Source organism: Capra hircus, chromosome 22, assembly GCF_001704415.2.
Source record: "Capra hircus breed San Clemente chromosome 22, ASM170441v1, whole genome shotgun sequence".
NCBI lineage: Eukaryota > Metazoa > Chordata > Mammalia > Artiodactyla > Bovidae > Capra > Capra hircus.
This window is the reverse complement of record NC_030829.1, coordinates 13705517-13721046: the sequence shown is the minus strand read 5'-3', so window position 1 is coordinate 13721046 and position 15530 is coordinate 13705517. Positions and strand designations below refer to the sequence as shown.

General features: G+C 43.4%; 1 protein-coding gene across 4 annotated transcripts in view; it reads right to left on the bottom strand.

Annotated features, from left to right (window-relative positions):
• CTNNB1 (catenin beta 1) overlaps nucleotides 1695-15530 on the bottom strand; it is a 48666-nt gene continuing 34830 nt past the window's right edge. Inside the window, exons 7-16 of one of the 4 annotated variants that reach the window (XM_018066897.1) lie at nucleotides 14625-14769; nucleotides 11571-11674; nucleotides 11118-11456; nucleotides 10701-10859; nucleotides 8392-8511; nucleotides 7619-7769; nucleotides 7411-7532; nucleotides 6394-6454; nucleotides 5296-5516; nucleotides 1695-3714 (exon numbers count right to left, since the gene is read on the bottom strand). In XM_018066897.1, the coding sequence (XP_017922386.1) occupies nucleotides 5308-5516; nucleotides 6394-6454; nucleotides 7411-7532; nucleotides 7619-7769; nucleotides 8392-8511; nucleotides 10701-10859; nucleotides 11118-11456; nucleotides 11571-11674; nucleotides 14625-14769 (1410 nt within the window). In that variant the 3' untranslated portion in view covers nucleotides 1695-3714; nucleotides 5296-5307. Of the gene's footprint in view, nucleotides 3715-4229; nucleotides 4994-5295; nucleotides 5517-6393; nucleotides 6455-7410; nucleotides 7533-7618; nucleotides 7770-8391; nucleotides 8512-10700; nucleotides 10860-11117; nucleotides 11457-11570; nucleotides 11675-14624; nucleotides 14770-15530 lie in introns of those variants that run through there. The other 3 variants (XM_018066894.1, XM_018066895.1, XM_018066896.1) reach the window with 3 other exon arrangements.

Sequence of the window (15530 nt, the reverse complement as noted above, 5' to 3'; positions counted from 1 at the left end):
GGCTGTGCCCCTGGGGGGCCCTGGCCTGCCTGGATGTGCCTGTGCTCCAAGGGTGAGGGAGTCGATGGAGGCCCGGCCTTCAGCTCCTGTTGCTCTGCCCCTCTGGTGCAGGCAACAGGCACAGTTCTGTCTGCCCAGGCAGTCTGTTCTCTCCTTTCACTCAGATCTTGAGGGAACCACCCTGGAGTTCTGGGCCGAGTCCTCCCAGAAGGTATCTCAGAGCAATGGAATCTTCTTTACGCTTCTGCGTTGAGCAGGGACTCTCTGCTGCTTAAGGTGAAACAGGAAAGCTTTAACATTCCAAAACCATGCTAAGTGGACCACACATGGCTGCGAGTCCCCAGCCTTGCTTCTTGGAGGAAAGGCCTATCGGAATAGGCACAGAGTGAGAAGGCAGTCCCTAGCAGGGCTTCTGTCCACCAAGGACGCTCAACCCAGGGTGTCAGGGGCTGAAGCTAGCCCATGCCACGTTTTGCACCCTGGTGTGAGGCTCTTCTGTCCTTCTGGAGTTAGGGGATCCTTTATGTCCTTCTCACAAAGGCACCTTATGGAAAGCAAGAGCCCCAATCCTGCTGAGCTAAGGTAGGGGACATGAACTGTCTGGGTGGGCAAGGAGACGTTGAGGACGGTAACCCTTGCTGCCCTGCATGGGAGGCCCACACCCCTTTGTGGCTTCCCAGGCTCTGAGAAGAGCTGGCTGAGCCCCTCAGGGAGGAGAGGCTGAGCCCCCCAGGGAGGAGCAGAAGCACGCCGTGCGTGGAGATGACCTGCGAGGCCACGGCAGGCTGCCTGCTCTCCACTCACGGCAGGCCCAAGCTTTGAGACCTCGCCTCAGCTTACAGTCTGAGTACACACCCAGTGAGCTGGCCCTCTGGGAAGATCTGTTTGGGGTGACTTTGGCCTGGGAGGTCTCCTGGGCAGAATCTGGCAGCTAAGCAGTAGCAGTGGGATTTACTTCTTAGGGTTCTTGGTACTTGTCTAGCTGCTCGTGTCTCCGGTATTACTGTGAGGTCACCATGTCACCTCATGAGGTTCTTCATGAGGTTCTCAAGTCAGTTCTGGGGTTGCAGGGCAGCTGTCAGCCCTGTGGCACAGGTCACAAAGTGGGGCCTCTGCTGGCCAAGGCTCTGGTCAAAGGTCTGGGTCTCTCCTGCCGCCACTTGAAGCAAAATGCCTTGTTTTCTCTTTACTCAAACCACAGAAAACTACATAGAAGTCAGTCTCTCTGATACGGGGACTTTAGGCTGAGTGAGGCAGGAGCCTCAGGAAGCAACTGGAGGGAGGGGGAGGCTTGGTCCCTGGGGAGAGCTCTGGAGCTGGGGGACAAGACTCACCAAACATGAGGAGGCTTTGGCCCCAACAGCCTCAGCCCAGAACCACGACCCGGGCAGAGTTGGGGTCTTGATGTGACCCGACCTCCACCCTTCAGAGGCAGGATGCTGAGGTGGCAGAGGAGGCCTGCCACCCCTCCCTCTAGCTTCCTCACCAGATGGGGAGGTGGCATGGATGCCACATCTGATGCTAAGAAAAGGAAACACTACCTTCAGTGCCCCGCACCCCCGCCGCCATTATTTTCTGATCGCATTTGCCAGGTGTTCACTCAAGCAAGGCAGTTAGGTTCTCACCTACTAGAACAGAACACCTGCAGTGGCGCAGCTCAGCTTTCTGTTGGCGTACAAACTATACAGCGTGGGGCAGATCTTCTGTGTTTATTACACTAATCAAGACAAAAATGCAAGAGCACATTTACCTCAAGATCTTTCACTATCAAGGAGTCAAATTTCCAGATCAAAGCCTCAGGTCTCAAATACCTCCTCCAACATGGAAAAAGCTTTATTTTTCAGCTCAGTGGTGGTCACTGCAATGGGATCAAACATCCTACGCACCTCCATCTCCAGGTAATAAATCACTATTCTGATTTTTTTGGTAATTTTTTTTTCATTTTACCATCTCTGGATGGTTTGCTTAAGATAGTTGCCCCTTTTTTGCACCTATACAGTCCTACGGCATGCCTTGGTGACTTGTTTTTTGCTCAGTATCAATGTGAGATACACCCATACCATTGTGTTATACTGCGTTGTGGCTGTTCTCTTGCAGTTACTGGACACATGGGCGTCTGGTGTGGGCTTTTATACTTTAATAATGGATTTTTTTTTCCTGTATTAACTTCAGTTTTATTCAAATGGCTGCCAACCTGTTCCACACTTTACTGAAAAGTCCCTCTTTTTCACGCTGACCTCCTGTGCTACCTTGCAGGCGTCTATTGTCTTCATCTTATTCTGTTTCCTTAGTGTACACTTCTATCTTATTCTGTTCCCTTTATTCTGTTCCCTTAGTGTACACTTCTATTCATGTGCCAATAGCACTATTAACTCATTACTGATCACGTGATTTTTTTTCAGCAACTAACAACACCCATGGCTGGCAATTTTTCTCTTGACTGGCTAAAATTCTGTTGTTTCACTAACATTTTGAAGGTTATTACATTCAGTAGTTCCACCTGACACACCTTTAGTCTTCTGATTTTTGTGAAATGTTGTCTTCAAACCATTTTTCTGCAGAAGCAAAGACGCATTCTCCAGAATCGTGAGTTTTCTTTTTTCTTTCTTCTTTCTGTATCAGAATCAATCACTAAGGTTTTTTGCTGGTATATTTACATTGTCTGAATCAGAACTATATTCTGAAGAACTCTCATCTTCTGAGACACTAGTATATATGTTGCTCAAAATTTTGAAAATTTTATATTTATAATACACACAAAGTTGGAACAAAAAGCGAACAGAACAAAATGTGAATAGTGACATTCTTAAGTTGTATGCTCTAACAGTTTCTGACAGTGATGTTAATTCTGTCCCTCTCTAAAAATGTGTTGCTACATCTCCGGTCAATAATGTGTTCGCTACCTCTAGCTTTACCTCAAGTTTCGCAGTCATGCCTTAACAGCTTATAGAACAAGTCCCCTTATCTCATTTTTCACAAGTGTCCTGGCTGTTCCTGTCCCTTTGTCCTTTTCGGTACACTGCAGAGCTACTTTGCTGAATCAGATTAACCTTCATACTAAGTTTTTACATGGAACTTCAAAACTATGATGATTTTAGGCAGAGCTCTGAAATATTTTCTGGTTTAAAGAAGTTCTTTAAATAGAACACCCTGCTGTGGTTCTTTCTGTTAGAAGCTGAGCTCACTACCAAGCTCTGCACTCTGACCTAACAGTTCTTGCTGTGCCGCCTCCGTTCTCTGCGTCACGCACTGGGAGCAGAACTGCCCCTTCACCAAATACACAAATGTTTTCCCTCTCATCCCAATTAGACCACAGGGAAGAATTTATAAAGCTTTTATACAGGGTCCTCATCCAACAACATGGAACTAAGTACATGTTTAAATACACAGTCAATCAGAAACAGCTCTCTCTCAGTACAAACACTTTCACTCTTTTTAAAGCCCCAAAACACAAGTTCTAACAGGTATACTGACTCTGCCCTCAGGGATGAACTAAAAACTTGTCAGACCTACCACCAGGATGACAGGCTCACCTGGCAGAGAGCAATGGAAGAAGGCCCATTCTAGTTCGCTCTGATTATGTTCAGATAAACATCGACAGGTAAACCGTCTTAATTATCAGTTCAAAGTGGAGTTGAAGGAATTCCCCGCTCCAAATGAATCACACTTCTGTGCTTGAAGTCCAAATCCAGGTGGGTAATTCTTCATTATTACCTTAAAGGAATGAGACCATGTGATGGAGTTTGGGGGTGGGATGCTTATTTGGAGCTTAGAACCCTATGGACAGAGGAGCCTGGTGGGCTGCAGTCCACAGGGTTACAAAGAGTCAGACAACTGACAAACTAACACACTTTGTTCTGTGTTGCCAAAGAACTAGATGCCTTTGAACCATGAGGCCTCTGGTCACTCGGACAGAATTATATACATACCTGCAGTCAGGCTGAAGGAGTCTTGGCCATAGGCTGTAAGCCCAGAGTCCTTCAGTTGGAGATGGTGGACTCTCCTCCTACACAGCTAAATGTGCAAAGCTAAAACATTTTGGTGCAGTTTAACCCAGGACCAAGTGTAAAGAAACTTGACAAAACAATTCCATCTATTAGCAGGAAGGTTCTTCCATCGTTACAACTTGAATTATTTCACTATCGGTTTACTCAGTTCAACTTCACCCTGAGGAAAACTTCTAACCCTCACACACCGCTTAGTGACAAGGAAAAAAAGCTGACACAATCGAATGAATTAAAAGTTTAATTCTGAACCATTTTTATAACCGCATTTTCTCTTGAAGCATTGTATCACAGCAGGTTACAACAACTTTGGGATAAAAGGCAACTGGTAAACTGTCCAAAACAAGGTTCCAAATAACACCTCTTACTGACTTACCTACCCATACATATCCCAAATAAAGTTTTTGATCAAAAACGTGAAATAGATCCACCTGCTTATTTTAAGCATATTAAAAAGGAAACTAATTGGACCATTTCTATTTGTCTATTTTATACAAAAAGGCTACACAATGTTACACTTTATCAGATTACAATTAGAGTGATTATGAATTAGTGTTTCTACACCATTACTCGATTCTTAAAAATCAGAAATTGCTGTAGCAGTATTCACTATAACTTAACACTACGAGAGACTTAAAAAACTAACAGTTACTGCAAAAAAAGAAAAAAAAAAGCTACTTCAAAGCAAGCAAAGTCAGTACCATTACAGATATTTAAAAAAAAAAAATTTAACAAGCAAGGCTAGAGTTTGATAAATTCCATCTTGTGATCCATTCTTGTGCATTCTTCACTTCTTGAGTCACTCCCAAAATCCATTTGTATTGTAACTCCTCGACCAAAAAGGACCAGAACAAAAAGTTTACTTCAATTGTTCCCATAGGAAACTCAGCTTGGTTAGTGTGTCAGGCACTTTCTGAGATACCAGCCCACCCCTCGAGCCCTCTCAGCAACTCTACAGGCCAATCACAATGCAAGTTCAGACAATACAGCTGTATAAAGAGAGAAAGGCTGCTATTAATGTTTAAAACAGCAAATGTTACTCATCTGAGTATTAAGTTGCAAAAGCTGTGGCAAAAAACATTAAAGTTAATAACTTCCACACATGACCACCTAACAACCAGAAATCTGAGAACATTCAAATGTTCCAAGACATCTTTCAAAGTACGTATCTTTTTTTGTGGCAGATTTACAAATAGGCCTAAACCACTCCCACCCTACCAACCAAGTCTTTCTGAAGTTCTGTAGGCAGAGTAAAAGTATTTTACCCAAACTGGCTTGTTTAACTTCTTACCTAAAGGATGATTTACAGGTCAGTATCAAACCAGGCCAGCTGATTGCTGTCGCCCGGGGGCAGCCCATCCATGAGGTCCTGGGCATGCCCCAGATCTGGCAGCCCGTCAACTGGATAGTCAGCACCGGGGTGGTGGCCGCCCATCTCATGCTCCATCATGGGGTCCATCCCCAAGGCGTCCTGGCCGTACCCACCGGAGTGAAAAGAACGATAGCTGGGATCTGGGAGTTGGGGCAACGACACGGTGGGTGAGGGGGGAGAGAGCGTGAAGACATGACGTGAGCACAGTTAGGGGATCCCAGGATAGCAAACATGTCAGAAAGCATTCCTTCTAACCTCTTCACCTGCTTGCTTTCTTAAGCTGAGTCACTCCCAGTGTCAGGCCACACAAGGAGCCACACGGTCTGTTTCCACCAAAGGCAGACCGCAGGTTCCAGTCCTGGACGTCTGGCCTTTCCCTGGGCAGAGACCGGCTGCTGAGCAGTGGCAACAGCTATGTGTTGGTTATAAAGTCTAGGCGATACCCACAGAAGTACTAAGAAAACGTGCCAGTTTCCTATGAAACCTTTGTATGTTTTTATCCAAAGGCTTAACATTTATATACCTGTCAAAGTAAGAAGCTTATGAGCTTTAAGTGTTTATTAACTAGGAAAAAAACAGGTAAGATTGTAAGTTTAAGATAAACAGTATATACCCAAATTTGAATTACTTAAGAGTAATTTCAGAGTTTTCTGAAAAGCTACGTAAATACGCATCCCAGATCTGAGTCTAGAATTGTAGACACAGGTATTATATAAGGGTTCTCTGAACAAAAAATGGAATAGAAAGCCAGGCAACTTGTAACACGGTACTGCAGAAGTCTGGCAGCAGTGGCAAACATTTATTGCCATGATCCAGTGCTTGCTTGGTGTGTGGCTCAGGATTCCCTGTGTACCAATAAAGATATTACTGCTGACTCTAGAATTCAAGAACTGCCTTTAATTGCTACCACTATTTTCCTGCCAACAGGTCCTCCCAAGACAAGCAAAACAGCTCTTCTGACAAAGCTCTGGACCTTCAGCTTGATCTGGAGATAATCAAGAAATATGAGATACATACCATCCTGGCGATATCCAAGAGGTTCTCCCTGGGCACCAATATCAAGTCCAAGATCAGCGGTCTAGATGAACAGGTACAGGCAAGGAAGCAAAATGGAAATTCTCAACTCAAAGGATACTCTCTGATATTTTGAAAATATACTTATTTTCAGATTACAAAAGGAATAAAGGACTCAAACACTGTAGAACTACTTACAAAGTGCAGAATTCCTTCAAAGTACAGATGTGCACAATCACAGAAATACTTTGTAATTCATTCTTTCTGCAAATATGTATTACCAAGTACTTTTAGGTGCCAGAAATATAACAGGAAACAAAACAGGTGTTTTGTTTCTACCCCAAACAGGAGTTGCTGACAGAATGTGTTATGAAAAGATCCCCAGAGCCTGCACAACTACAAGAACTAAGTTGCCATTAACAGGTCTGGAGAAAGGGCTGGGTGAGGATGTTCAGTGCTCAAGTTGGAACGGCTGGGATTATCTATTAACATGCACTTAATGCATCACTAGTATCACTGTCTAGCAGCTTGCCTCTCTCCCTGACAATACACAGCCTCTCTCTCTCTAATCTACCTTATGATCATGTGCAACAACTGCATCAGCTTTCAGGGTGGCTTGACTCTTTCAATTTGTGTCAAGGACAAATACTGAACAAATTAATAGAAATTCAAGTAGAGAAGTAGGGGGAAAACAGTATTTTTAAAAAATACTGATAAACTGACCTCCAACTAACAGCGTTTAATCGACTGCCCCTTTCCTAACAACCTTTTGAAAAGTGTTTTTCAATCTGTTAACTTTTTCATCTATCTGCCTTACAAAATCTAACTTGTTTGTTCTAAGCAAGCTGCATAAAGCTGTAGTTTTTCCTTACAGCAGTTGCTAAGATAGTGTAAAGAATGAAGATTCAAGCCAAGGACACAGTCAATGCCAACAAATGTGCACCGAGTCGTTTGAGAGGAAACCACAAACTGCCTTGGTGCTCTAGCGAACCATCGAATAAACGTGCTCACACTGCCTACCTCATTCCAAGCCATTGGCTCCGTTCTGAAGAGAGAACTGGTCAGCTCAACTGAAAGCCGTTTCTTATAATCCTGTGGCTTGTCCTCAGACATTCGGAACAAAACAGCAGCTGCATATGTTGCTGAGAGAGGAAGGAGAAAGGTCCTTGAGGCAAAGCTGAGGCTTTGCGGTACCCAAGCTAAAGGCTCTGATTCCTTCCCTACTTACCCACACCCTCATTCCTAGAATGAAGTAGTTCTGTCAGAGGAGCTGTGGCTCCCTCGGCTTCAATAGCTTCTGCAGCTTCCTTGTCCTGAGCAAGTTCACAGAGGACCCCTGCAGCTACTCTTTGGATATTTTCAATAGGAGAATAAAGCAGCTGAGGAGAAAATACACAGGAAACCTCATCAAATCCAAAGTTAAAACATGGCAAGCACCCCACGGTGGCATAAACAGTCCCAGTTCACAGTGTCAGTGGTGTCTGTACCACCTGTATTAAACAGGAAGCCTGCATTAAATCACTCACTCTATGTTCTTGATGTCTGATGCTTGGCAACAATGGTTTTCTGGAGCATTTTTAGCCACAAACCTCTTTTCCTGCATATTATTCAACTTAAGATTTGGAAAACCCAGAGGTGACTAGGGGTTTGTGCTGCGGCAGCCCAGACCAGCTTTCATCCCTTCTAAGCTGAGCACACCAGAAAGCAGAGTGGAAAATCTCCTCCTCCTGAGGTTCTAGTCCCCGTGTTTCTCCTTCTAGACTGCCCGAGAAAAATGAAGGGTATTTTCATCAATGTATTCAACTAAAAGGACATGACATATTTCCTATGTTTTGTACTTGACAAAAAGCATGAGCAGCACAGCCATTTTATAGATGGTGATAGGAGATGAAATATTATTACTATTTTGGCCCCTAATTTCCTTATACTTTGCTTATCTTTAAAATCCTGAAACTTTACTGACACACAGAATCTAGAACACCTCAATTAAAACTAACATACCTGCACAAACAATGGAATGGTATTTAGTCCTCTGATAACGATTCGGTTGTGAACATCCCGAGCTAGGATGTGAAGGGCTCCAGTACAACCTTCAACTATTTCTTCCATGCGGACTCCCTCCTAAAAGAAATATCATTAATAAACACGGGATTGTGCTCTCTAAAGTATATATGCTTAAAAGGCTTTCTGCTCTGAGTAGTAGTCACCAGTTATTCACATTATAAATCCAAAGTTCCCCAGGATTTGCAAGTAAGTTCAGGAATGAAGATGGATCCACTAATTGAGTGTCACTTTGTGAAAGTGGCCTCTTGTCAGCACTAATTCCAAACAGCACCTCCAAAACTGTGCACAGCCAAGTACAGCTTCAAGGTACCTCTGACTCCCAAAGATCACTCTTCCCAACAAGGCACCCAGCACTCTGGGAAAAGGGAAGAAAGGAGTAAATGTGCAACACTGTCAGTGTTTCCCTTCAGGTGCTCCCTCGATTTTTGTACACCTATGTGTATTTGGTGAAAATTTAGCAAAGTTTTACCACCTACTGCTAAAAGTCTACTGAGTTGGCAGGAGAAAATCCACTGACCTCCTCCAAGACTTTTCAACTGATAACCTATATGGGATAACGAAGTTAGCTTTTGCAAAACGTAACTACAGTCTGCTTTCCCTCTTTCTGACTTTTAAAAAAGGTTATAACTTTGCTACTGCTAATTTGCAGCTTTTATATCCAACTTTACTTTTATTATGACACAAAAGCTCCTTTCTTCCCAGAGAAGAGATTTTAAAAGGTACCCTTTGCATTCTGTTAAGCCACCTCACGGAGACCGGCCGATATCCAAAGTACTGAGTGGAGAAAGCCCAAGTGCCCTACGAGTGCATTCTAATCACAACTAGCGACATCTCAAGATCTATTCTGTAAAGTCTTGTTCTCTAACCTGATCAAGTAAGAGACTCTGAGTCTTAAAACACATGCTGGGGAATCATAAGTATCTTTACTTAATAATGAAGCTACTTTTAAGACTGAAAACTTGACATCAACGTTTCAGACTAACTATTAGAAACAAAAATTTCAGGCTAAGATTACAAGTAAAGATCCCTGAAATACCACCACTTATTCTTGTTGATATTCTTGTAAGTCCATGGAAATAGTTTAAACCACTCTTGGAAGACAGTAAAAAATGTGTTAAATATTTATAGTTATCTACAAACAATAAATGCCGGAATCTTCCTACACAGTTTGTGGAAATATAAATTGATACAACCATTATGGAGACGAGTATGGAGATTCATTTTAAAAATATGAATATTACTACCGTTATGACCCAGGAATCCTACTACTGGGCATATACCCTGAAAAAACCATAATTCAAAAGGACACTTGTATCCCAATGTTCATAGACGCACTATTTACAACAGCCTGGACATGCAAGCAACCTAGATGTCCATCAATAGATGAATGGATAAAACAGCTGTGGTAGACACATACGGTGAAATAGGAGCCTTAAAAAGGAACCAAACTGAATCAGCTGTAGTGAGGTGGATGAACCTAGGGTCTGTCATACAGAGTGAAAGAAGTCAGAAAGAGAAAAACATCGTAGATTAATGCAGGTATAGAATCTAGATGATGAACGTATCCGCAGGGCAAGAACAGAGGTAGAGAAGAACTGGTGGACCTAACGGGAAGGAGAAGGTGGGATGAACTGAGAAAGTAGCACTGACGTATATACGCTACCACATGTAAAACAGCTCACTAGTGGGAGGACGCCTGAATACCCCAGGGAGCTCAGCCTGAGGGGTGGGGGTGGGGGGGCTCAAGAGGGAGGGGATGTAGGTAAACTCATAGCTGATCCATGCTACTGGACAGCAGAAATCACCACAACATGGTACAGAAATTACACTCCCATTAAAAATAAATTTTTAACAATATATGTTTATAGGTAGAACTGCAGTAGGGAATAACAGGCTCCGAAATCAGACAGACTTGGATTCAAATTAATGCCTCTGCTACTTTGGACAGAGGTGAACCTTTTGTATGGACAAGATGAGACCCCATAGCAGTAAATCACACCCCACACTCCCTTTGTAAGATTGAGGAGGCAGCGATGTGAAGGATATGTCAAGGGAACTATCACCAGGGGCCATATTCCTCCTTTCATTCTCCACAGCCACAGAGACATGGTGGTTCTTTAAGCCAATAGCAAGCAGCCCTTCAGGAAGCTGGAGAATGGAGGAAGCCAATGACCAAAGTAGTTCAGGAGCCTATGGATTTACGCATTCCTTTTAAAAGGCCAGGGTCACTACTAAGATTTACCTACCACAAACTGCTGCTGTGTTCCACCCATAGATGTACGACGCTGGGTATCCTGATGTGCACGAACCAGCAACTGAACTAGTCGTGGAATGGCACCCTGCTCACGCAAAGGCGCATGATTTGCTGGACAAAGGGCAAGATTTCGAATCAATCCAACAGTAGCCTGCAGATAAGAAGAAGGAGTAAAGAACTGGCATACAACAAAATCATGTTCTTAGTCTAAAATGCCTACCACACTAAACCCACCACTATCACCTGGATAAAACTGACGACATAAACACTTCAAACCCCTACCCTCATCCCACCCATATTTCCTGGTTACAGCTCCTTATCAGCCAGCCCCCAGCGCCGAGACAGGCTGCTAGTAATAGTCAGAAGTCGTCTGTTTTCAATTCTGCAACCTTCAACTTTGACAGTTTACCTTGATCAGAGGCCAGTGGGATGGTGGATGTAGGAGTTTAACCACCACAGGTAGTCCGTAGTGAAGGCGAACAGCGTTCTGGGCCATCTCAGCCTCCTGGTGCCGGCTGGTCAGATGACGAAGGGCACAGATGGCAGGCTCGGTGATGTCTTCCCTGTCCCCAGCACGGAGGACCGTGCGCACAAGGGCCTCTATGCCGCCCACTTGGCACACCATCATCTTGTTCTTATAATTATTGCAAGTGAGGTTAGAAAGAATTCCAGCTGCACAGGTGACCACATTGATATCATCTGAGCCTAGAAGCTGAACAAGAGTCCCAAGAAGACCTTCCATCCCTTCCTGTGGAGATGAAAACGGACACTAAGTACATATTCAGCTTGACATTTACCAATCTGCTCTGAATGTACCTGTTTAGTTGCAGCATCTGAAAGATTCCTTAGAGTCCGAAAGTACCTGTTTAGTTGCAGCATCTGAAAGATTCCTTAGAGTCCAAAGGCAGTTCTGAACAAGGCGCTGACTTGGATCTGTCAGGTGAAGTCCTAAAGCTTGCATTCCACCTAAAAAGATTAAAAAACATCTAAGGTGATGGCCATTAGCTCACAATTCCTATCAGTACTAAGTGTGTACTTTAGTCTCAGAGGATATCCTTCTTTGTTGCCAAAGCTTATCCCCTCCATCTAAGTCCTTTATTTTCTTTCATTTTCTGGAATGCTGCTCAGTTTCCCTCTCTTTTCTAATTCACCTCAGCTAGGGACAACTTGTTTTATGTATCTACTGTTTCTTCCTTGTGTGGAAAAGCCTTCACTATCTCCAGTCTCCCTGTAGGTAATACTACTATTACTTATTTCCTTTCATCCAGTCATTTCAAGAATATTTAATACCAGGCCCCGTTTTGCACTGGAGCTGTATCAGGGAGGCAAACAGTCTAAAAGTCATACCTTCATAGAGCTTGTGGTCTAGCTGGAAGCACAAAATAAACAAATACACTATTAGAAAGCTAAAACTATATGTCAAATGGCGTTAAGTATACAAACAACAAAGACAAAGGAGGGGGCTACAGTTTAAAGTAGGGTAACCAGGATACCTGACTGTGAAGGTGCCATCTGAGCAAATCCCTGAAGGAGTTCATGTAAACTCACAGGGTGGAAACACAGTCTAAACAGGCAGCACCAGAATGCTTACTCTCGGGGGCTGTATTAAAGGCAAAAGATGCTCTTCAAAGATTCACAACCTCCTCTTGTTCAGGACCCTAATGAAGGACATTTACACTGCAGAGGAGTCTAAACGGAAGCTCAGTTCCCCACACACTGGCTAGCTTAACCTCACCATCTCTTTCTCACTGAAATCACTTCTAAATGCAGTGGGATATACTTTCTCTTGTCTCCTTGTTTATCTTTTCAGATGTTTTATTTCCTCTATTAAGTTAGGTCAGCCATGCAATGCTATGCATGCTAAGTCACTTCAGTTGTGTCTCTTTGCAACCCTATCAACTGTAGCCTACCAGGCTCCTCTATCCATGGAATTCCCCAGGCAAGAATACTGGAGTAGGTTGCCATTTCCTTCTTCAGGGGATCTTCTCCACTCAGGAATCGAACCTGTGTCTCTTGCCTCCTGCATTGGCAGGCAGGTTCTTTACCCAAATGCACCGGGATATACCCTTGTCTCCTTGTTTATCTTTTCAGGTCTGTTTTATTTCCTCAATTAGATTGGGTCAACTTGCTCTAATTCTCACGCACCTTGTACTTTTCCTTCACAGCACTTTTCACAGCTATAATGGAGCCCGCCACTCAGACCAGACCCTCCCTATCTGGTGCCTTCCTCCTAGTAGCTCCAGCTGCTAACAGAGTGCCCAGGGCTGACGCTCAGTAGTTTCACAACGACTTGGTTCCTGCCTCCCTTCTCTCCCTCTACTAGAACCATCAACTCTACGAGAGGGGATTTTACTTCCAGATGCCTTTCCGAATAGCCTGCAGAGACTTACACACACACATTCTGATTGAGCATGCCTGGGGTGAAGATGGCTTTGAGACACCCCAATGACTTCCCTACAGCCCTTACCCACATCCACTAAGAAAGGAACTCCCTAATCTCTATCCCTACCCAGTCTTCCCTAGCATTCCAGAAGCAAACATTTCCAGCTACCTACTGACCTTTTGGTCACTTCACAGATATCAACTCCCTAAATAACATTCATCCTTTGCTACATATTTTTAATATCAAATAACTTCATTCCTAAAAGCCTATAACACATCCCAGCAGCCTGGTCTGCTTGCCTCTGGTCAAACTGTCACGTGATGCTAATATTAATATTCCAAACACCTCACTGTGATGCTGTAGCCAACAACAACTTCTCATTATAAGATAAAGACTGAATTCTTTAGCATAACCTTTAGGAACCCTTTAGGATTTGGACTTCATCTTAAATTGACCTAAGCATTCAACACCTGTGTTTCCAAAGCTGCAATAAAGTATGAATAAACATCATCCAGGGACCTAGAAAGTCCGGCACAACACAGGCCTGCCTGGCTCTGGCCCATCACCCTCACCCTGAGCTATTCATCCCACTACTCACTAGGTTCTAGTTACACAGACTTCCTCTTCAGCACCTAGAATGCAACGATTTCCTTCCTACCTTTAGGACCATCTGGCTTGCACTTAATCCTTACTTCTCATATAGATGAAGCCCTCTCATTCTGTGATTTCGTTTAACATCCCCCTCTCAGAGAAGGACATTCCTGCCCCATTAACTCTGCGTCACTATTTGCTGTTCATTTCTCTCGTGACACTCATTCCAATTTGTAATCACCCCATCATCTTGCAGATTTCTGTCTCCTTCACCAGCCTGTAAGAATAAATATGGGGACCATACCTATTTTGTTGCCCACTGCATACCAGCTTGAAACACAGGGGCTGAATATTTTCAGAATAAACAAATGAGCATCAGAATAACCTCGGAAATTTTTTTTAATTAATTTATTTTAATTGGAGGCTAATTAACTACAATATTGTAGTGGTTTTCGCCATATACTGACATGAATCAGCCATGGGTGTACATGTGCTCCCCATCCTGAAACCCCTCCCACCTCCCTCCCCAATGGGAAACTTCTTATAATCGAGATTCCTAGGCCTCCAGTCCCAGGCATTTCCAACTATTACTGACTCTCTCGTCACTTCAATACTCCAGGAATTCTGATTAAGTAAGTCTAAAAATCTGTATTTTTTTTTTTAAACATTTCAGGTATTTCTGGAATAGCTGTTATCAAGCCTATTATCAGCCATCGTTTCTGGTAATATGATCTCTGCCTGAACTAGGCTTGAACAGCACCAAAGAACGTGGCAAGCAGAACACATCCTTTGTCTGAATGCAACTTTGGCTTCAAACTGAATACAACCGTCTACTTTCAGCCTGTGAAGGTCAATTTGATCACCCTTTTCCTAAGAAAGGCAACCTAATGAGAACTACATGTGCTGCACGCATGAGAACCCAGAATAGCCAAGTACACTTACCAGCTTCTACAATAGCCGGCTTGTTACTAGAGCACACAGACAGCACCTTCAGCACTCTGCTTGTGGTCCACAGTAGTTTCTCATAAGTGTAGGTCCTCATTATATTCACTAGAGCTTGAGGTCCACCACTAGCCAGAATGATGAGCTAGAAAGATGTGTATGTATTGTTAATCATGGAATCTTGATCAAATGCCCGAGAAAAGCCTTTATTACCAACTGATTTTATCATATAAGAATTTCAGCAGGTTAGTGACATAAATGTATACCTGGTCATCATTAACTAGACCTCCAGACTGGGGTCATATTTAAGCCCTGCTTCTACAAAATTTCACTCACATTCATGTACCTCAGTCCTCCCCAAAATATATAAATTCTGGCCCAGTATTATTCTTCCCACACTGACCATAGTAAAAGGAAAAAAAAAAACAAAATCTATGTTTGAACAGTAATGCTCAGATATGAAAGTTATGTCACGGCTGATTTGCTGCATGGAAATCTGAACCAGAATGGGCACTTATTAATGAAAACTCCTAATATATGCTTTGGCTCTTGGCCTTTCCTCATCATATCCACCTAAAAAAGAGACAGCATTAAATATTTATCCCCACCTTTCCTTCCCTGCATACCCCACCTCCTGACTCTTCCCCGATTTCCAAAGACAAATCTTTTCACTGCATGCTTCTGCTAAGAACTGTTTCCCATTATTCTTTTAACATGTTCCACTAAGCCCTGCAGGATCTGCCCTATCTCAACAGTCTTATCTCAAACCCTTTCTCTTCCTTACTCTCTGTATTTCTTGAATTTCCAAACCTCACCTGGTCCTCCCCTCCCTCAGGAGAACTGTCACAGATGCCATTTCCTCTCCCTAACCTTCATTCACCTTAGTCAATCCCTTCTTATCCATAA